Here is a 23,981-nt window from a genome sequence, read left to right as displayed (position 1 = left end):
GCAAAACCAGCATTCCTTTACATCTGCGTGACACTATACATGTACCAAAAGCTCTTAGCAGTTTTCTGAGCCAAACAGATGAGCAGGGGGATGGGAATTCTAAGTCATTTTTAGACAGAGTATAGTTACCATGATTGAAAGGAAGAGAATTTAGGAATAGACAGGAAGGTGTTTTAATAGGTTTACTTCTTGTAATTAACCAGGCTTCTAGACCAGGGCTGTAATTGGTGAGAGCCAGGAGCTTTAGTGGTATCTACATTATAGATTTTTATGTCAAGGGACATGTCACTGAAGCTTTGACTAACACTTGGTTGCTGTGCTGATATATACAAAGTTCGTCCAGCATATAATGAGAATGAAGTTCCTCCGCTTGAGTATGGCTCTGTGAAGGGAGAAGTTGGCCAAGGTCACTTGGCGTGGGGTTCCAGGTGTACATTAGAACAGTGTTTCTCAACCTTCTTTCAGTCAAGGCACCCTTTAAAATTATGGACAGTCTTGAGGCACCCCATTCTACAATTTTAAAAATTGTTCTAATAGTTTTATATAACGCAGCAACATCCACACATGTAGGACACCCAACATTAGAGGTGATTTATTCTTCCAAAGCAAATACACTTTTGCACACTGGTACTGAGTAGCATTCCAATGTTTCTGTTCTCCCTCAGTTTTTCTTCATCAATGAGCTAATGTGACCCCAGCACTGATGGAGAGGGGCAGGGGAGGGTCAAGTTAGGATGTTGTGCAGGCAACCAACATCCTCCTTATCAACTGATGATGTTATTGGTTGTCAGGTTGCAGGTGGCTAGAAGGTTGTAATGGTGCACAATGAAAACCTGTGGCTTTGTGTAACTAAAAGGCAGACTTGTTCCACCCACTGGCTTGTATACAAGTTTTAGGCAATTTTTAGACATTTTACCAAGGCACCCCTGAAGAAACCTCCAGGCACCCTGGTTGAGAAAGGCTACATTAGAACACTGATAAGTTGCATTCCAGCCCTGTCAGAGTTGAGACATTCTTTTTTGGGACACCCCGTTCAAGTGCCTCATATTAAGAAGCAGCAGTACGCGATACAATTTTGTGTAAAAATGCCTCAGAAACTTTGGAAATGGTGAGGAAAGCTTATGCAGAAGCTGAACTACCATCTGCACAAGTGTACCAACAGCACAAGGCCTTCAAGGAAGGACAAGAAGATGTTGAAGATGAATAATGATCAGGACGCCCCTCTTTGGCAAAAATGGAACAGAATATGGATGCAGTGGTCTATTCTTACCTGGAAGTTCTTGGTCGCTTGAGACAAAGAATTTTTCATTTGCATCTTCAGATCGCCTCAACTTGGATCCTTCGTCATGACAAGGCACAGTGCTTTTGACTATCAGAGAGTTTTGGGCTTAAAAACACATCATGGTGCTTCCCAATCCACTCTAAAGCTCTGACTTGCAACTTTTTCATATTCCCAAAGATGAAGAAAGGTTTGAAAGGACATCATTTTGGTAGTTGGATAATGTTCAAAGAGCCACTATGCAGGCTCTGAATGCCATCTCGAAGAATGGAAAAATCTTACACTCACTAGGCGCATACTTTGAAGGAGATAATATTCAATTGTAAAAATGTTCAATTAAAGAATTAAAATATAATTCTCATTAGTTTCTGGACACACCTTGTGTGTGTATGTGTATATATATCTATATATATATATAGATATATATATAGATATATATATATATATATATTACACACACATACAGTTGTGTTCAAAATAATAGCAGTGTGTTGAAAAAAGTAAATAAAGCTCAAAATCCTTCTAATAGCTTTTATTTCCATACACACAAATGCATTGGGAACACTACACATTCTATTCCAAATCAAAACATGAAGAAAAATATATCAAATTTGTGCTGTACCTCTAAACAAATTGAAGAAAAGTGAATATTAGACTGTTCAAAAAAATAGCAGTGTTTGTATTCTTCTTTACAAACTCAAACATTCACTATATAAACTGAAAAATGTTTGAAGATTTTGCTTTCCTTTGAGTCACCTAATATTTAGTTGTATAACCACTGTTTCTGAGAACTGCTGTACATCTGTGTTGCATGGAGTCAACCAACTTCTGGCACCTATGAACAGGTATTCCAGCCCAGGATGATTGGACTACATTCCACAGTTCTTCTCAATTTCTTGATTTTGCCTCAGAAACTGCATTTTTGATGTCACCCCACAAGTTTTCTATTGGATTAAGATCCGGGGATTGGGCTGGCCACTCCATAACATTAATCTTGTTGGTCTGGAACCAAGATGTTGCATGTTTACTGGTGTGTTTGGGGTCGTTGTCTTGTTGGAACACCCATTTCAAGGGCATTTCCTCTTCAGCATAATGCACTGTAACCAGCATGTACAACATTTGCTGCCTTCCTTCCTTAAATAAGGGCAATAATTGCCACCTGTTTTTCAAAGAATGAATGACCTCACTAATAGAACTCCACACTGCTATTATTTTGAACATGCCCCTTTCAATTACACAGAATCAGCAGCATGCATGTCATGACTGTTGGGTCTGTTGGATTTCTATTACACCCGCTAGTAAATTATTTGCCATGTAGAGATATAATTTCTACCAAAAACAAAAACAGTGATTGATCAGGTTAGTGATGTCTGACTACTATTATTTTGAACACAACTGTATATATATATATATATATATATATATATATATATACATACACTGCTCAAAAAAATTAAAGGAACACTTTGAAAACACATCAGATCTTAATGGGGAAAAATATCATGCTGGATATCTATACAGATATGGACTAGGTAATGTGTTAGGAACGTCAGGATGCCCTATCGTTTGATGGAAATTAAAGTTGTCAACCTACAGAGGACTAAATTCAAAGACATCCAGAAAATCAAAGCAATAAAATTATGCAGCAGGCTAGTCCATTTTGCTGAAATTTCATTGCAGTAACTCAAAATGGTACTCAGTAGTTAGTATGGCCCACACGTGCTTGTATGCATGCCTAACAACGTCAGGGCATGCTCTTAATGAGACAATGGATGGTTTCCTGGGGTATTTCCTCCCACATCTAGACCAGGGCATCACTGAGCTTCTGGACAGTCTGAGGTGCAACCTGGTGGTGTCGGATGGACCGAAACATGATATCCCAGAGGTGTTATATTGGATTTAGATCAGATGAGGGTGGGGGCCATTCAATGGCATCAATTCCTTCATCCTCCAGGAACTGCCTGCATACTCTCGCCACATGAGGTGAGGCATTGTCATGCACCAGGAGGACCCACTGCACCAGCGTAGGGTCTGACAATGGGTTTAAGGATTTCATCTTGATACCTAATGGCAGTCAGGATGCCATTGTCTAGCTTGTAGAGGTCTGTGAGTCTAGCAATAGATATGCCTCCCCAGACCATCACTGACCCACCACCAAAATGGTCATGCTGAACAATGTTACAGGCAGGATAACACTCTCCACACCCTTTCACATCTGTCACATGCTCAGAGTGAATTTGCTTTCATCTGTGAAAAGCACAGGGTGCCAGTGACAGACCTGCCAATTCTGGTGTCCAGTGCAAAATGCCAATGCAGCTCTATGGTGCTGGACAGTGAGTACAGGGACCACTAAAGGACATCAGGCCCCCAGGCCACCCTCATGAAGTCTGTTTCTGATTGTTTGGTCAGAGACATTCACACCAGGGGCCTGCTGGAGGTCATTTTGTAGGGCTCTGGCAGTGCTCATCCTGTTCCTCCTTGCACAAGGGAGCAGATACCTGTCCTGCTGATGGGTTAAGGACCTTCTATGGCCCTGTCCAGCTCTCCTAGAGTAACTTCATGTCTCCTGGATTCTCCTCCATGCTCTTGAGACTGTGCTGGGAGACACAGCAAACCTTCTGGCAATGGCATGTATTGATGTCCCATCCTGGAGGAGTTGGACTGCCTGTGCAATCTCTAGGGTCCAGGTATCGCCTCATGCTACCAGTAGTGACACTGGCCCTAACCATATGCAAACCTAGTGAAAAACAGTCAGAAAATATGAGTAGGGAAAAAAAGGTCAGCGACCTCCTCCTGCAAAACCATTCCTGTTTGGGGGGTCATTTCATTGTTGCCCATCTAGTGCACCTGTTGATAATTTCAGTAACACCAAAGAAATTGAAACTGATTAACAACCTCCTCCGATACTTAACTAACCAGATCAATATCCCAGGATTTTAATTGACTTGATGCTGTACTCTGATTAAAAAGTGTTCCTTTAACTTTTTTGAGCAATGAGTGTATATATAATTTTTTTTTTAAATAACAAACATACTTACCTACTCTGTGCAATGGTTTTGCACAGAGCAGCCCTGATCCTAATCTTCTCTGGTCCCCTGCAGGCACTCATGGCCCTCCCTTATGCCAAGTACCCCCACAGCAAGATGTTTGCTGTGGGAGCACCAGAGCAGGCTTGCTCCCGAGCTGCTGCTCTGTGTGTCCATTCACACACAGCCACAGCACGGTCTCAACCCCACTCTCTCATTGGCTATGATTGCCATTTCAGCCAATGAGGGAGAGACCTGGGACAACCGAGGCTCTTGTGCACATCGCTGAGAGGGGGCTTAGGAAAGTATAAGGAGGGCTGCTGCACATAGAAGGTTTTTACCTTCATGCATAGAATGCATGAAGACCAAAAAAAAACCTTGAGCCTTTACAACTACTCTAATAAAATGGAACGAAAATGAACAAAAGAGAAATCCAAATCCAATTAATGTTTGGTGTGACCACTCTTTACCTTCATAACAGCATCAATTCTTCTATGTACACTTGCACACAGTTTTTGAAGGAACTCGGCAGGTAGGGTGTTCCAAACATCTTGGAGACCCAACCACAGATCTTCTGTGGATATAGGCGGTCTCTTCATACAATCCCAGACAAACTCAATTATATTGAGCTTAGAGGTCTCTGAGAACTAAACCATCACTTCCAGCACTCTGTTTTCTTTACACTGAAGATAGTACTTAATGCCATTGGCTGTATATTTGGGGTCATTGTCGTGCTGCATAAAAAATTTGAGGCCATTCACATGCCTCCCTGATGGTATGGTATGGCATGATGGATAAGTACCTGCCTGTATTTCTCAGCCTTGAGGGCCCAATTGATCCTGACCAAATCCAACTCCATTTGCAGAAAAACAGCCCCATACTTGCAAGGGACCTACAACATGCTTCATTGTTGCCTTTAGACACTCGTTATTGTGCCGCTTTCTAGCTCTTCGTGAACAAACTGCCTTTTGCTACAGTCAAATATTTAAAATTTTGACTCATCAGTCCAGAGCACCTGCTACCATTTTCCTGCACTCTACTTCCTATGTTTTCAAACATAGGTCATGGAAACAAGGCTAAGCAACTCAGCTCTGCACAAAAACATAGGAACTGGGTTGCAGAAAAATGGCAGCAGGTGCTCTGGACTGTTGAGTCACAATTTGAAATATTTGGCTGTAGCAAAAGGCAGTATGTTCATGAAGGAGTGGAGAGTGGCACAATGAGTGTCACTTTCTGCAGTGCCAAATCCAGAGACACACTGTAATCAATTAAAAAAAAAAAACATTTTCTGAAAGGAAAACTGCAAATAAGCATTGAAATTAGTTGATATTTCTGTGTATCTGTATAAAAAATCTAGTGCACGGCCCACAGAATTCTAGTTACATCTAGAAATGCATATTTGTTTAATTGTAGTTCCTGCTTATTCAGGTGAAATGATCAACAGATTTTGCATCAGAAAGCTATCTCTTGGCACAGCTTGTGAAAATGGAACATACTGTAGCTCTGAGAAGGAGGCAGTGTGAAAGAGTATTGCTGAAGGCTATGAGTCCTTAACCCCCTTGCTCAAAATTTTATGTTAGTTTTAGAACAACCTTGTAGTAGAGTGTAAACAAGATCCTGTGGCAAGGTGTACAGATCAGCCAGTCACGGTCATATTATAACTTTCAGTTTAGATTAGATCACTCTGGCTACAAATAAAAGTCTAGCTAAGCAAATATGAAATGTTTATTATGTATCCACATTCTTTACCTCATGTTCAGCTACACATAGCACCAGAATTAAATTTAAAAAATGGAGGAAATGGCCTCACTGGAAAATAAAGCACATGCGCTCACAGACTATGTGGGCCCATGGGTTGATTAAAAAAAAAAAAAAAAGATTCTTCCAAATCACACAATCAGTGATTTTATGAATAAATAGAAGGCCTCCTCTGATGGTCATGTATTTCTGCATCGAATTAGCAGATTTAATGGGAAAAAGACAGCCATCTTTTTACACTTTGGTTTATCCCTCTTGTATTGAATTGTATTGTTGCTGTATTGTCTCCCGTTATATTGTAAAGCGCTGAGCAAACTGTTGGTGATATAGAAATCCTGTATAATCATAATAATAATCTTTCAGAATTATGCCTGCACAGCTACCATCTACAGTATATATCAAAATGATATATATATATATATATCACACACACACACACACATACAGTTGTGAAAAAGTGAATAAAGCTCAAAATCCTTCTAATAGCTTTTATTTCCATGCACACAAATGCATTGGGAACACTACACATTCTATTCCAAATCAAAACACGAAGAAAAATATCAAATTTGTGTTGTTCCTCTAAAAAATGTGAAGAAAAGTGAATATTAGACTGTTCAAAAAATAGCAGTGTTTGTATTCTTCTTTACAAACTCAAACATTCACTATATAAACTGAAAAATGTTTGAAGATTTTGATTTCCTTTGAATTATTATTATACAGTATTTATATAGCGCCAAAGGGTATGCTCAGCACTGTACAGTAGCAAGGGGGACAGAACATGAGACAAGACAGTAACAATACAATACACGAGGGGTTCGACGGCCCTGCTCTTTCGAGCTTACAATCTAGGAGGGAGGGGAAGGTGGCACAGGAGGAGATGGCTGTGGGGGATGGAGTGGTGGGAGGAGTGGAGGAGGTTAGTTGTTAGGTGAGGTCGGGTGTTAGGTGAGGTTGGGGTAGGCTTCCCTGAAGAGGAGGGTTTTCAGGGTGCGCCTGAAGTTGAGGAGGGTAGGCGACAGTCTGATGGATTGGGGTAGGGAGTTCCAGAGGATGGGGGAAGTCCTGGAGAAGTCCTGCAATCAGGCATGGGAGGAGGAGACCAGGGAGCTAGAGAGTAGGAGGTCCTGTGAGGAGCGGAGGGCACGGGTAGGGTAGCATCTGGGTATCAGGTCAATTTTGTAGTTTGGGGCGGCTTCGTGAATGGCTTTGTAGGTCAGAGTTAGCAGTTTGAATTTGATGCGTTGGGCAATCGGGAGCCAATAAAGGGATTGGCGGGGGGGGAGGCAGATGTGGAGCGGTTGCTGAGGTGGGTGAGTCTAGCCGCTGAGTTTGGGATCGACTGGAGTGGAGATAGCGCTTGTTTGGGTAGGCCAGTGAGAAGGGAATTGCAGTATTCCAGGCGTGAGATGATGAGGGAGTGTACAAGTTGTTTGGTGGTGTCTGGGGTGAGGAATGTGCGTATCTTGGAGATGTTGCGGAGGTGGAGCCTGCAAGATCTAGATAGCAGTTGGATGTGGGGTAGGGAGGAGAGGTGGGAGTCCAGGGTGACACCCAGGACTTTGGCGTGTGGGGTGGGAGAGATGGTGGCGTTGTTAGTAGTGATGGAGAAGATGGGAGGGGGGGCACGGGGTGGGGGGAAGACCAGGAGCTTGGTTTTGGATAGGTTAAGTTTGAGGAAATGGAGCGACATCCAGTCTGTGTCATTTAGGAGGTGGGCGATGCGAGCAGAGAATGAGGGGGTGAGGCGGGGGGTGGAGAGGTAAATTTGGGTGTCGTCGGCATAGAGGTGGTAATTGAAGCCGTGGGAGTGAATAAGTTTGCCAAGGGAGGAGGTATAGATGGAGAAGAGGAGGGGTCCGAGGACAGAGCCTTGGGGGACCCCGACAGAGAGGGGGAGGGAGGAGGAGGTGGCAGTGTTGTAGGTGACGCTGAAAGAGCGTTGGGAAAGGTAGGAGGAGAACCAGGAGAGAGCAGCGTCCTTGATGTCAAGGGAGTGCAGGTTGGCAAGGAGGAGAGGGTGGTCAACAGTGTTGAAGGCCGTGGAAAGGTCGAGGAGCAGGAGGATAGAATAGTGGCCATTGGCTTTGGCGGTTAGCAGGTCGTTGGTGATTTTAAGTAGGGCAGTTTTGGTGGAGTGCAGGGGACGGAAGCCAGACTGTAGGGGATCAAGGAGGTTGTTATCAGTGAGGTGGGCGCTTAGGGGATTGTAGGCCAGGCGCTCAAGGAGCTTGGAAGTGAAGGGCAACAAGGAGATGGGTCTAAGGTTGTTAAGGTTGGTGGGGTCAAGGGAGGGTTTTTTGAGTATGGGGGTGATGTGTGCATGCTTTAGAGGGGAGGGGAAGGTGCCAGTGGAGAGGGAGAGATTGAAGATGTGGGTGAGGGAGCGAATGATGGAGGGGGGTGGGGTGACTGGAGGAGCTGTGAGGGGATAGGGTCCAGGGGGCAGATGGTGAGGCGGGCTTCAGTGAAGATCTTAGAGACCTCCTCAGGGGTAGTTGGGCTGAAGGAGCGGAGTGTTGGGGAGGTGATGATGTGCGGGGCATTAGGTATAGTGGGGGGTAGTGCGGCTATGAGGACGGGGGAGGGGACGGTTGAGGGGTTGAAGGAGGGCGGGAGGCTGGGTGGAGAGGTGGATTGCGAGTTGACAATGTCCTTATGGATTGCATCAATCTTGTTTTGGAAGTGATTTGCAATCTCGTGGGTGGTGAATGAGGTACTGGGAGGGGGTGGGGGAGGGGAGAGAGCAGGGATTTGAAAGTGGAGAAGAGCTGACGAGGACAGGTGGAGAGGGTTTTGCTAAGGGTTATGAAATAGGCTTGCTTGGCGGCGTGGAGGGAGGTGGTGTAGGCGAGGTAGGTGGCCTTATAGAGGGAGAACGCGCGAGGGGATCTGGTTTTGTGCCATAAGCGCTCCAGCGCGCGACTGCGTCGTTTGAGGCATTTCATGTGGTCATTTGAATCACTTTTTAGTTGTATAAGCACTGTTTCTGAGAACTGCTGTACATCTGTGTTGCATGGAGTCAACCAACTTCTGGCACCTGTGAACAGGTATTCCAGCCCAGGATGATTGGACTACATTCCACAGTTCTTCTCTATTTCTTGGTTTTACCTCAGCAACTGCATTTTTGATGTCACCCCACAAGTTTTCTATTGGATTAAGATCCGGGGATTGGGCTGGCCACTCCATAACGTCAATCTTGTTGGTCTGGAACCAAGATGTTGCACGTTTACTGGTGTGTTTGGGGTCGTTGTCTTGTTGGAACACCCATTTCAAGGGCATTTCTTCTTCAGCATAAGGCAGCATGACCTCTTCAAGTATTCTGATGTATTCAAACTGATCCATGATCCCTGGTATGCGATAAATAGGCCCAACACCATAGTATGAGAAATATCCCCATATCATGATGCTTGCGCAACCATGCTTCACTGTCTTCACAGGGTACTGTGGCTTGAATTCAGTGTTTGTCGTCTGACAAACTGTCTCCGGCCACTAGACCCAAAAAGAACAATCTTACTTTCATCAGTCCACAAAATGTTGCGCCATTTCTCTTTAGGCCAGTCAATGTGCTCTTTGGCAAATTGTAACCTCTTCAGCACGTCTTTTTTTTCAACAGTGGGACTTTGCGGGGGCTTCTTGCAGATAGCTTGGCTTCACATAGGCGTCTTCTAATTGTAACAGTACTCACAGGTAACTTTAGACCTTCTTTGATCTTCCTGGAGCTGATTGTTGGCCGAGTCCTTGCCATTTTGGCTATTCTTCTATCCATTCGAATGGTAGTTTTTCGCTTTCTTCCACGTCTTTCAGGTTTTGGTTGCCATTTTAAAGCATTTGCGATCATTTTAGCTGAGCAGCCTATCATTTTCTGCACTTCTTTATATGTTTTCCCCTCTCCTATCAACTTTTTAATCAAGGTACGCTGTTCTTCTGAACAATGTCTGGAACAACGCATTTTCCTCAGAATTTCAGAGAGAAATGCACTGTAACCAGCATGTACAACATTTGCTGCCTTCCTTCCTTAAATAAGGGCAATAATTGCCACCTGTTTTTCAAAGAATGAACGACCTCACTAATAGAACTCCACACTGCTATTATTTTGAACATGCCCCTTTCAATTACATAGAATCAGCAGCATGCATGGCATGACTGTTGGTTCTGTTGGATTTCTATTACTCTACTACACCTGCTAGTAAATTATTTGCCATGTAGAAATATAATTTCTACCAAAAACAATGAATGATCAGGTTAGTGATGTCTGAAGGCTATTATTTTGAATATATATATATATATATATATATATATAACAGTGGCTAAATGGTTAGCACTTCAGCCTGGCAGTACTAGGGTTGCTGGTTCAAAACCTGACCACGGCACAATCTGCCTTGAGTTTGCATGTTCTCCCTGTGCCTGCGTGGGTTTCCTCCGGGATCTCGGGTTTCCCCCCACACTCCAAAGACATGCTGGTAGGTTAATTGGCCCTAATATGTGTATGTATGAATGTAAGTTAGGGACCTTAGATTGTACGCTCCTTGAGGGTTAGGGACTGATGTGAATGTACAATATATATGTAAAAAGCGCTGCGTAAATTGACGGTGCTATACAAGTACCTGAAATAAATATAAATACATACATACACACATATATATCTCAATGGAGAAATGACCATTGAGATACAGGATATTAGTTGAACTCTAAATTAGCATTCACAACACATTCCTACCTTAATGTTAGTCTGTTCTCATGAACTGCTAAAGCAATTGCAAATATAGTAGAACTGTCATTACTTCTGAAAAGGGGCCAGTTAATTATAGATCTCTGACTGCCATTGTGAATGCACTTGCTGCTCTTGTCAGATCCCCAAGCCTCTGGATTTGACAAATAATTTATGCAGGAAGCAATCACTCTACTTCTTGAAATATAAAGTGATATGAACTGCTAAATCACAACCAATGATTCCAATATAAGCCACTTAGGCATAATTGAGTCTTACACATTCATAGGAGAGCAACGAGTATTATGATCATTTAATAAAATCAGACTTTGCAGTACTACCATTGTAAAGCACGTGGACCCATTCTTTGAATCAGGAAAGCTGTCTTGATAGTTAAAACACGTTTCACTGATCCCTATTGACATAATCCAATCCTGAGGCTATTTACAAGTTGCTGGGAAGACTGCCATGTATACACTTAGGAGATCAGCCTGCTATTATGTCATGCTGATGTACTGGAACATACAAGGGATTTTCTGCACATATTCTGCCCAGATTATAGTGTACCTGTGATTTAAAGTAAGAATTTAATAAAAATAAAAAAAATGTATCTGCTTGCATATTTATGTTTCTGAAAAACAGTAAGGCTTAGTTACTTGCGGTTAGGGCAGAAAAAAAACGAATAAAAACTAATAACATTGCGGGTGGGATGGTTTTTAAGTGGTTACGTTTTATTTGTGGTCGGTGCCCCTTTTAGGGAGATTCATCCTATTTGTCCTGTTTATCATGATCATCAAAAGTGAAAGTAAAAGAAAATCACAAATTTTGGGTTTCCCCAGAAAAAGAGGGAAACATTTTCCAATGGGTGACCTCAAGGAATTATCTTAATTTGCAGGGATTTTCTCTCACCTCCTGTTTGGTTATGGAACAGGAAGGGAAGGGACACAGATGGAAAAAAAATAAACTAACAGGGCTTATAACCCTCCATTACACTATGCAAAAAGGAAAACAAAGTTTTGCCTATAGTTCTACTTTTAACTATAATTCTTATAGTCCTGACAAAACCATGTTCAAAGCCATTACACATTCCCTTTACATGGCTAGGAAATGTAATTATGTTTCATTGTAAGCACTTATGCGTTTTAGAATACTGGCCATATTAATACTAAACGATAAACAGCTATAAAAATGATTTGAAGGTTACTTCACTCATCATCAAATCGACAAAACAGAATCAACTTTGACAGAACAAAGGGAAAGATAGCTCTTGTCAAATTGTCTCCCAGGGGAAATTGTTCCTTTGCAATGAAAACAATGCTATATTGATTGAACCAACTATTTATTGGAAATTATTTCTAAAAGATTCAATTTTGTTCACTCAAATGGTCGTTCGAACTACTGTATATGTTCCATGTATAACCAGTAAAGATTGTGAACACGTAGTTTAATTGTGGATAAAAACGGTCTTTATTCTTCTACAATTGTGAAGACAATTAATCACTTCCCTAGTTGGAAGACGTTTGAAGAAGAAGGAAAAAAAAAAAAAATCACAATGAAAGTATTTCTCACATCTTTTATTTCCATTTCAAATCCATGTAAAATATAAAAAACATTCCAGTTACCATTTCATGTTTAAATGTTTTTTCTTTTTCTGGCAGAAAAAAAACAAACAAACCAACACACGTACTTTAAATCTTCTATGAATATAAAACAATTTTATAAAATAAGGTTAAAAAACAAAAAAAAACAGTACTATCAAATCAAAAACAAATGCTCAGTTAGGAAGCTTTCACACTGTCCCTGCAGTGCTTTGGCCACAGCGTGGGTGCAACGTAATGTACCTACAGTTGTTATGCGGGTTTAGCTGAGCTTTCCCTTACAATTCTATTATGACCTGCAGTTCTGGTGTGCTTTCAGAAAATGCCCCAAAACCATGGGACATAATAGAAGTTTATAGTAAAGCGCAGCTAACCTGCAAAATGCAGATACACTGTACTGTGACCAAAATGCAATGGATCAGTTCGGTGTGGAGCTGCCCTTACAGTTAGTAAATTTCACATCTGACAGAGCCACAACAAACAGAAACATAACTGCAGCCTGGTCATGGATATCGTGTTCTATGTACGCAAGTACCCCATTCACGCTTTGTATAGTGACTTGCTGCGGTAAGGCAGCTCATGGTTTTCAATGTTTTGACAGCACAATTATATGTACAAAAAAACTGAATCTTAATTTTTGTTTAAAACGCAGTTACAACATGTGGCAGGTACGCATTAGTGTGATGCACTGCCTGCTACTACTGTATAACTGCAATGAGGTGCCATTTAAGATGAATGGCATCATGGTTCATGCTTTATCATAGGAACACAGGGTAAAGCGTTTTTTACCACACATTACCACAATACATGTGAATAGACCTCATTGACGCTGAATAAGTATTTAGGTCAGAAGTTCTTACTCCGTTGATTGCATGCCTGTCCCAGATCAGTGATTCACAAAGGATAATGATGACAGCCCTGTAGCTTACACTTGTAAAGACAAGTCACCAATGTAGATTCTTTATTTCTTCCCAAATGTGCACAGAAATGCAAAGATTGCACAAAAAATATTTCAAGAATAGTAAATATAAAAAAGTAAAACTTGGGCTCAAATACATTGCTTAATCAGCAAATCCTTGAAGACCTTGGTTTAAGTCATATGGTGAGCAAAAATGTAAGAAGAAAAAGTCCACAAAAGTGGACCGTTTATTGTACTACAAAAAACTTTCAAACTCTTAAAAATGCCAGGAAATGGTAAGGTTATCATTAAAATGCGCATCTTGTTCGGTAAAAATGTAGTACCATAATATTTACAAACACAAAGAAGTTACCATATGCAATTTCTGGACCACAGTTTAGATTGACCAGATTAGATTTACCATAAATTATCAGGCTATACTTGTATATATCAGCTGCAGTCAATGAAGGAACAGTAGATCAGTACAGACACAGCACATATTCAGTTATGAAAGACACTGTGTCTGAGTGAAATCTGGGTTCAAAAGAAGTTGGAATAGGAAGAAGACGGCATTCTATGCATATACAATAGAATTATTTTCTACCTAGTGCAGTATTGTCTACCTACAGAAACATACTGCCGCCACCATGGGAGAATTTCGTATTCAGCTCCTGAGATTTCCGTAACAAAGCTTTCTTTTGAGCCTCATCAAAGCGATTCACTTGCAGATCTTGTTCTCTGTCAAAGGGTCTTCTCTCCTTCGTTTTATCTTTATCTTCTTCAGCTTTCCTCTTCAGCTTTTTCCGGTGAAGATCTAAGAGTGATTCTGATCTTTTTGTATCCTGGCAGGAAAAAAAATAAATATCAGAGTTAATACATAAACTGGAGGTGTTGCCACTCGCAACTAGATAGCGGCTTCCATTGTCAGACCTGCTCTAGATAAAGAACAATGACTTGCTATAGAGCAAATCCCCACTGTTAATTATTTCTGTTCTTAGTAGAGAGATAAATTCATAGCCTTAGGCAGATTTCTGCCCGTTTTTTTTTTTTTTTTTTTTTTTTTTTAGAGACTGGGTAACATCAGGGGCAATACCACTGTTCTAAAAACTAGAGAGCTCTATGGGCGGAGTACCCAAAGGTTTGGAAAGCACCACATGCAGAGTCCAGTGCCTGAAGGTCACATTCCAGAATCTATTTGTCCTGTCCATGGGCCTCCCTCCCAACAGTCTTTGGGGAATGGAACACACAAGAGTACACAGCCCTGGTCCTGTAAACCACTCTGGGGCCAACAAACCAGTACACTCTGTCTGGGGAGTGCCAATAGCAAACACCAGTCACCCAAGACCACATTAAAGCCAACTTTGCATCCTTCCATGGGGGGTACAGGTACAGCTTTCAGGGCAGTGCCGAGGATTATCGGATTTGGATAGCTGAATATACAGTTGTGACCAAAATTATTCAACCCCCAATGCTGTAAAGGGGTTTAGGGACTATAGTGTACATTTGGAATTGTATTCAGAATCAAATCCTACAAGGACGTTGTAACTACCCAAATGCAACTAAAATGACATCAATTGTTTATGTAATACAGTAGTAAATGGTTCTTATGTGGTTTCTTCATTGCCACAATTATTCAACCCCTTAAAGACTACCACTCTGAAGAACAGAGGTTCATACAGGTGCTTTCCATCAGGTATTGAAAACACCTGTGGATGTCACCGAGCAGCAATCAAGCATAATAAGCACCAATTAGGCAGCTTTAAAATGACTGTGATACTCAGCTCCTTCTAGACATTTACTGGTGTGGTTACAAACATGGTGAAGGCAAGAGAATGGTCCAGGAAGACAAGAGAAGAGGTGATTTCTCTTCACAGGAAGGGCAATGGCTATAAGAAGATTGCAAAGATGTTAAACATACCAAGAGACACCTTAGGAAGCATCATTCGCAAATTCAAGGCAAAGGGCACTGTTGAAACGCTACCTGGTCGTGGCAGAAAGAAGATGCTGACTTCGACTGCTGTGCGCTACCTGAAGCGTAGAGTGGAGAGAAGTCCCCGTGTGACTGCTGAGGAACTGAGAAAAGATTTGTCAGATGTGGGTACAGAAGTTTCAGCCCAGACAATAAGACGCACACTGCGTAATGAAGGCCTCCGTGCCAGAACTCCCAGGCGTACCCCCTTGCTGTCTCCAAAGAATAAGAAGAGTCGACTGCAGTATGCCAAAAGCCATGTGGACAAACCACAAAAGTTGTGGGATAGTGTTCTGTGGACTGATGAAACAAAATTAGAACTGTTTGGGCCCATGGATCAACGCTATGTTTGGAGGAGGAAGAACAAGGCCTATGATGAAAAGAACACCTTGCCTACTGTGAAGCATGGTGGAGGGTCAATCATGCTTTGGGGCTGTTTTGCTTCTGCAGGTACAGGGAAGCTTCAGCGTGTGCAAGGTACCATGAATTCTCTTCAGTACCAGGAGATATTGGATGGAAACGTGATGCAGTCCGTCACACACCTGAGGCTTGGGAGACGTTGGACCTTTCAACAGGACAATGATCCCAAGCATACCTCCAAGTCCACTAGAGCATGGTTGCAGAGGAAAGGCTGGAACATTTTGGAGTGGCCATCGCAGTCACCAGACTTAAATCCGATTGAGAACCTCTGGTGGGACTTAAAGAAAGCAGTTGCAGTGCGCAAGCCTAAGAATGTGACTGAACTGGAGGCCTTTGCCCATGAAGAATGGGCGAAGATACCCGTAGATCGCTGCAAGACACTTGTGTCAAGCTATGCTTCACGTTTAAAAGCTGTTATAACTGTAAAAGGATGCTGTACTAAGTACTAAGATTGAATGTCACTTGGGGGTTGAATAAAACTGATAATGCTGTGAGCACAGAAAAGACATTTGTGGTTATTTCATTATAACTGTTATGTTATATTTGTCTGACCTACAAGTGCCTCTTTAATGTAAATGTAAGCAAGATGACTGAATGATCAAAAGCAATGTCAAACTGGCCAAAACACTCAATTTCAGTGGGGGTTGAATAATTTTGGTCACAACTGTAGATCCCAGCTTAGAAATGTGTGGGTTCAATACTTGACTGAAGAGAAACACATCCATAAAGAATCAGAAATGTTCCTCAAAACAGAAAAAAATACAGATAAGATTCTCCACAGTAGAGTTGAGCAGAAAGCATCCACTTACAAAAAAACCCTTGAGGCATTATAGTTAAGGGTGGGGTTATACAGTTGAGTGGCATAACTTATTTTTTTTTTTTTTTAATAATCCAGTCCTCTAAACAGTATAACCAAGATGACAAAAATAAAAATGATTTTTGACTTCCCTTTAAATTCCATATCTTGAAGTACAATACAGAACACAGGCTGAGTATTTATAGACCCTGGGTTACAGGATGGTTCCTTTGGGTCACTGGACACAGCCCTGGGTGTCCCCCTATAACCCTATCCTGATCAAAGTTCTCAGTTTTGTAGCAAGCAATGAAGAATACTACGGAATAGAAAGGTGGGTGGCCTTTTGTCCTTACTGTACTCCAAGATATGAGATTTTCAAACTTCCTTTAATCTTAATTGCACAAACAGGACATAGGCTGAGTATTCACAGACCCTGGGAAGTCCCCAAGCAATGCAAAAGGAGGGATGACAATGACGAAAATGATCAACTTAACAGAATCCCCATCTGCAAAAATATTGGATGACTACCTAGCAGAACACTGAAAAGATATTAACAGTGGACCAGGTGGTGGCTTTACAAAGCTCAGCAACAGAGGCCTTGTGCCTGAATGACCAGAAAACACCCAATGACTCGGTGGCATGAGCATACAAAAGTGCAGGAGTTTTGTCCTTTAGAGTGTAAGCTCTGGTGAAGAGTTGTCTTATCTGATCATCTAGAGATGGTGGACGTAGAAGCAGGATATTCCTTATGAGGGTATGACAAATAAGAAGTCTATCTTCCTCCAAGAAGCGGTTGCTTTGACGTGGACTCTGATGGCTCTGACTATGTCCAGACAGTGAAGAGCAAATTCCTTTGGGTGATTTGGAACAGGTCACATTAACAGCAGAAATATGTCTTCATTGAGGTGAACGACTGATACCACCTTAGGAAAAAGAAAAAAAATGGTCTTCAGCGTAAGACTACCTTGTCTTTGTGAAGAAAAAGGAATGACTCCTTAGAAGACAGCCACTAACTCCTAACTCAGTGACATGTCTCACAGAGGTGATAGCAGAAGGCCACTTTGCAGGAGAGATCATCAAAGAGGATTTCCTCGATTGGTTCAAAAGATGGCTCGGTAGAGCAGAGAGAACCAGACTGAGGTCCCTAAAAATCAAAGGGTGCTGTAAGGGAGGCCTGATCAAAGATACACCCTGAATAAAGGTTTTCACATAGGGGAGTGAGGCCAGAGGTTTTCTTTAAAAACAATGGACAAGGCTAAAACCTGTCCTTTCAGAGGGCTTAAGGTCAGGTTATTGTCAAGTCCTGATTGTAGCAAAGTCAGAATGCAATGCACAGAGTAATTTCTGGGATTGAATAGCCAGTGTTCACACCAAGTAGATCTTTCTGGAAGTGAATTTCCATGCCATTACATGCCATTAAAGCCAGTGACTGAAAGCAGGATAGAAGAGAGGATCTTAAGACAGCAAGTCTAGCTTGTTGGGAAGAGGCCAGGGCTCATCTTTTAGTCTGAGTATTTCTGTGTACCAGGTTCTTCTGGGCAAGTTTGGTGCAATGAGAATCTATGCAGGTGGCCACATAGCAGAGATGTTGCAGTTGTTAAAATTTCCATGACTTCCGCTTCCTTCAAATTCCCAGAGACATGAGGCACAACCCACTACATCCCGTCAGCTTGACAAAGGAGTGCACTAGGACTGTTATCTCACAGTTCATGCTCAGGACATGCGTCGGTACGATGACTGGTGACATTGCGCACACGCTCGCTCTGCTGTGCGTTCCAAGTCTCGGTACCAGATCTTCTCTATCTTGCCAGCCAAAACTCCTGGCACTGAAAGATGACAGATCATCATCTAGGACTGCACACTATGCTGTTCACTGTGGCAGAATCCCATTGATGGATATTGAAATGCCATTTTTAATCTATCCTCCTGTAAGTTGCTGTCTTTTATGTGCAATAAACAAGGTTTCCTGTTCACACTAAGAGGCACCTTTCACCTCTTTTTTCTTACATGTACCCCTCTGGACTAAGCTTCAATCCAGTGAAAGGCAGCCATAAGTGAACAGGAATCTATCCACCCTGCTGGTTACAGACCTGTCATCAACTGTTTGACAGAATATCCCTTCATCTCTTTACCTCAACCCTATTGGGTCAAGTTTATATGGTATTGTTATATACATGTCATTTGCACATTGATGTTTTCTTGCCTTTCTTTCACGGTTATAGTGCCACCTCCAGATCGAATATAGGTTGCACTTTTTTCTGTTTGATTTTTTAATTTCTACTGTGGAAAAGGAGCTGTCCCTTTCTGTGACATCTTTGAATGTGTCAATTGCCTCACCAAAAAGAAGTACTCCATCAAAGGGGATATGTATGAGGCGTCTTTTACCGGCAGATTCATCTGCCCAGTCTTTGAGCCACAATATTCTGTGGATGTGAATGCATATTACAGCCATACTGGACATTTGTCTTATTACTTGTTCTAGGGTATTCACACAAAAACACAGGGCAAAAGGTAATTTCTCAGTTAAAGTACAGTCCTGGAATACAGGAGTCCTGTTGGTTGTTCATTGCTCTAGTCCAGTTAGCTGTAGTTTGACAGACAGAAATTGCAGCAATGGTTTCTTGCAGAGCTGGACCTGCAAGTTTAGAGAGCACCTTTAAGAGTGTCTCAAACTTCCTATGTACAGAATCTTTGAATGAAAGAAATCTTCAGTTGGCACAGTGAGATGTTAATGACTGAGATGGCAGGATCTACAAATGGAACAGACCACTCTTTAGTGAACTGTTCTTCCACCGAATAGAGCTTAGTAATGATTTTCAGAACAGTGAACATTTTTTCTGGATTAGCCCAATTACCAAAATTGCCCATTCTATTTGCTCTTGAATGGGAAATGCTATTTTAGATTTAGCAGGTCTCTTTGTATTGAAAGGGGCAAGACAAGATGGGAGAATCAAGTGCGACAATGATTACACTTCTGCACACAGCAGAATTGAGTGTATCCAATATTGGAAGAATATTGCATGAAGCTCTAACGTCAGGTGCACAGGAGCCTGGGGGTGAGAAATCTTCTGCTGTCTCCTCTAACACCGTCTCTGGGTCCTTTTCATTGCCTTCTATGTTTGCCTCTTCTAAGCCAGGCAGACCGGGATCCAACTCAGGTGGTATTATTATTATTATAAAGGATTTGTATAGTGCCAACAGTTTGCGCAGCGCTTTACAAAATGAAGGTAGACATTACAGTTACAATACAATTTGGTACAAGAGGAAACAGAGAGCCCTGCTCATTAGAGCTTACAATCTAAGAGGAAGGGTTGAGTAATACAAAAGGTAATAGATGAGCTGATGGATGAAATAAAAGGCAGTTTACTAGGTAGAAGCAGGATAAGCTTCTTTAAAGAGAGGCTTGCAGGGATCGTCTAAAGGTGGATAGATTAGGAGATAGCCAGACAGATTGGGGTAGGGAGTTCCATAGGATGGGAGAAGCTCGGGAGAAGTCCTTGAGGTGAGCATGGGAGGAGGTGACATGGGAACTAGAGAGCAGAAGGTTTGGTTGATATTTTGAGACGAGGTTGGTGATGTAGCTGGGGACAGAGTTGTGGATAGCTTTGTAAGTTGTTAGTATTTTGAATTTTGTCCGGTACTCACGGAAAGATTCCGATCTCCTTCTGTGATCAGGACATTTCCCGATCCTGTGACTGCCGTGACAGCGAATCACGGCAGTCACATGACCCTAAAACCCCACCCGCCTCCTGGCTTCTGAAACCCTTAAAGGGCAGGGGGGCGCCGGCGCCAAGGGGTTAAGTATGGGCAAGACTAGCACATGTTTTAGAGAGTTGCGGAAGATGCCAGTAGAAAGGGAGAGATTGAAAATATGAGTTAAATAGTGAAAGATAGAGCCAGAGGGTAACCGTAGTATTTGCGAGGGAACAGGGTCCAGGGGACAGGTGGTTAGGTAGGCTTTAGAAAAACGTTTATCAACCTCCTCTGTAGTAGCTGGGTTAAACAACGGAAGTATTGATTGTGCAGGTGGACAAGGAGTGTAGGGCAAGGGAGGTATCTCTACAGTGGAGGTCTCATCACAAACTGAATCAATCTTATTTTTGACGTGATTAACGATCTCCTGGGCAGTGAGTGAGTTAGTGGGTGGAGGAAAAGAAGGACAAAGTTAAGAGTTAAAAGTAGAAGAGTTGATGGGGATTGCGTGAGAGGGTTTTAATGAAAGTGATAAAATAGGTCTGTTTGGCAGTGTGGTGACAGAAATTGTATTTTTGAAGGGCAGATTTATATTGGTCGAAGTCTTGCTGGGTCTTAGCCTTAAGCCATAAACGCTCAAGAGCATGGCTACATTTTTTGAGGCATCTGCTTTATTGTCCGTTTTCCAGGGCTGTAGCGGTCGGGGCCTAATTCTGTCTGTAGTGAGGGGGGCCAATGTGTAGACGGTGGATGACAGTGAACTGTTGTAGACAGAAGTGGCCAGGTTGGGGCAGGACAGGGCTGAGATTTTGTCATAGAGACAAACTGTTTCAGAAAAAGTAAGAGAGGGGTTAAGATAGCAAAAGGTTTCTACAGGTAACTGTTCGGTGGATGGAAGGAAAGGAGAAGGAAGCCAAGGAGAGAGTGAAGCTAATATGGGAGTGATCAGAGAGAGGAAAAGGAAAGTTGGTGAGGTTGGAAGGCATGCATAGGTAAAGTGGTGGAACTGGATAGGGAGTCTGGGAATGTTGAGCCCTGGTCAATGATGGGTGTATTAAAGTTGTGGGTTTTTCAAGGAATTTCTGACATAGTTGTATAAAAAACAAACAGTCTTAGTTAGGTAGGCTACTTGTTGGATGTCTGTGATGGAGATAGAATCAGATGCAGAGACCGGCAGTAAGATTGGGTCCTGCTCCAGTGCAATGAAAGCCTCATCCTTAGGAGATTGAGTGTTGTAAGCAGCAAAGTCAGTACTTTCCTGAGCTTTTACCATTGCCATGTTTTGCCTGGTTTTCACCATTGCTACAGGTGAGTGTTTTCTTCTGTGGGGTCATCAAACAGCAGGGTGCAGTAAAGTGTGCAGTAGCATCTTGTCATACAACCAAGCCAAAGTGGTTGGGTTTTAGTGCCAAATTTGAAAATGTAACACTGTAATACATTCCAAACACGCACTTAATTTTTACAGTAACAATCAGAGATACAGGGTGAACCTGTCCACATCACTGGTCCCTGTAAAGGGTCCAGGCTCCACCTGTCATGGTAGCATACCACATGAACTATGGACTGCAGCTCTGAACCTGTATAGCGCCCTGAGGCTAACTACACCTGCTGCACAAAGGGCAGTGGTGAACACTTATGCAGGATCCAGGGCCTGAAGCAACATTATAGGCCATCCCCACAGTGTGGGGTCTGGGTACGGTTCTCAAAGTTTTTACAAAGGTTGCACCGATCTGGAATGCACGGTTTTCTATGTTGTATTAGAAGACAGTAAAGAGTTGATTGAAGAGTCTTAAGAGAAAATAAGAAGCTAGTTGAGCTAAACTGGTGATTTCTCCATAAGGGAAAAGAGGTCTATCACCTTAGGACACTAGTCAAAAAAAATGAGGACACACAGAGTGGGGTAGAGTTATAAGAGGGGTGTCCAGTCACCTGAAGGCACCAGCCTATAGCTCAGGGTCTATGAAAACTATACGATTAAGATTTGTGAATTACCATAAAGTGGGTAGTCAGTAGTGTGTTATAGTCTCGGTAAACGGTCCACACCGATGAATGTACATGACCTGACCAGAGTAGTGCCACAAAACAGAGGATGTCACGTTGTCTACCCAACCCAAAGCTTGGTCAAACATCAAACCACCAAATAACCAGCAAACACAAATGCTCCTGAGTTTGGGGATGGATTCGATGCAGGCTACAACCACATTAAGAATGTCCTGGAACATGAACACCTTGCTGCTCTCAATAGACTGGGGAAATCCAAATATACTGAATGGGGAAAGAACAAACAGAGGGCGCACAGGCCTAGTGCATTACCATAAAAAATGTTTAATAAGAAATAAAGTAGGCATTTTGCTCACAAACGAAAATAAAGTCAAGGCACGTCATAAAAGAACAGCTGGGTCAACACCCCGCTGAGTAACAGTCCGCAATAGGGAGTGTAGACATCCAACAGGCTGATGCGTTTCGAGGACTTGCTTCTTCCTCAGAGCCACTCTTGTGTTTATTTCTTATTAAGTATTTTTTATGGTAATGCACTAAGCTTGTGCGCCCTCTGTTTGTTCTTTCCTAATCAAACCACCAAATGGCAGTCCAGGCCACATCATCAACCACCTTGTCACATCACAGGAATATATATGCAAATATAAATTTTAAAAAAATGTACAATAAGATAACACCAACATAGACATAATGCAGTAAAAAAAAAAAAAAACATAGGTCATCTCTAAAACAGGGGTTGGCTCCTACGACTCCCACAAGTAAGCATTTCCATATTTAACCTCTTTTTGGTGTATTTGTGAAAGTTCCCTTGAATATAGGTCATAGTATAGTTACCAGTAGTTATATATGCACACACCTTTTTTTTCCTTTTCAAGTGTATTGTGCGAGAGGGTTTGGGGCCACTATTGTTTGATTTTCTTTTTAGGCCACACTTTGTTCCACTGGCATCCTGTTACCAGGACAGAAAGTGAGAGGAACCCTCCCCAAACAGATGCACAATTAAATCTAGCAGATGTTCTAACATTACTAAAGTATTAAAATTTTTTTTTTTTTATTACTTTTCCTTAAAGTGAATCTGTCATTAAAGACGTATATGAGCTGCCATTGCTGGCCGCCTGTTGAAAATGCTAGTTGTTTGGCTGTGTCTGATTTAAGTATTATTGATCAAAAGTAGTTCTAAAGCCTTAAGGTTTTCACCTTAATGCATTCTATGCATTAAAGGTGACAAACCTTCTGTGCTGCACAATATCCACCAGCAACCCCTTATTCTTACCTGAGCCTGATCCAATCTAGTGATGTGCATGAGAACAGTGGCTGTAATTGCTGTCTCCCTCTTCCCTGGGCAGATTGATAGCAGCTAGAGCCATTAAAAGTAAAAATGCTTTCTAGACTTTCCCTTCTCAGAGGCCTGGACTGCTACATAGGGAGGCTCAGCACCTAGCTGGAGTACATCACAAGGCCTCTGTAAAGAGTGCCTGAGATTTAGAGGCTTCCCAGAAGCAGAGAAAGTGAGAATTTACAAAGGGGTATTCACAGGCACCAAATGATACTTACATACTGTGGATATTTGTCAGTTTATACAATATCACCAAAAAGGTGCACGTTAATATCCAATTTGAACTTCTGAACAAGAGGTAAACAGTAAAGTATATGAAACCCCACATGGAAAAAAGTAGGCGAAAGTATGAAAAATTATTACAGTCTTTCAGTAAAATTATTTTGTAAAGTCTATTAGGAGAAATGTAAAAAATATGGATGGATGAGAAATGATTACTTTTAATTTATACACAATGAGGCTTGAGGGCGTCTAGCAACAAGTTAACATTCCTGTCTTTTTC

The 23,981-nt window shown here is 42.0% G+C and overlaps 1 protein-coding gene across 3 annotated transcripts in view; it reads right to left on the bottom strand.

Moving 5' to 3' along the window:
- Positions 1 to 12,330: 12,330 nt before the first annotated feature.
- The window catches only part of GPALPP1 (GPALPP motifs containing 1), a 67,278-nt gene continuing 55,627 nt past the window's right edge, over positions 12,331 to 23,981 (bottom strand). For all 3 annotated transcript variants that reach the window (XM_089678725.1, XM_089678717.1, XM_089678710.1), the window contains one exon: positions 12,331 to 14,109. In XM_089678725.1, the coding sequence (XP_089534851.1) occupies positions 13,891 to 14,109 (219 nt within the window). In that variant the 3' untranslated portion in view covers positions 12,331 to 13,890. The remainder of the gene's footprint in view (positions 14,110 to 23,981) is intronic.

The sequence above is a fragment of the Staurois parvus genome, unplaced genomic scaffold (assembly GCF_062004578.1).
Source record: "Staurois parvus isolate SC_StPar_1 unplaced genomic scaffold, SC_StPar_1.0 ptg000017l, whole genome shotgun sequence".
Taxonomy (NCBI): Eukaryota; Metazoa; Chordata; class Amphibia; order Anura; family Ranidae; genus Staurois; species Staurois parvus.
The sequence above is the reverse complement of the archived record's forward strand: the minus strand, read 5'-3'. Positions and strand labels throughout refer to the sequence as shown.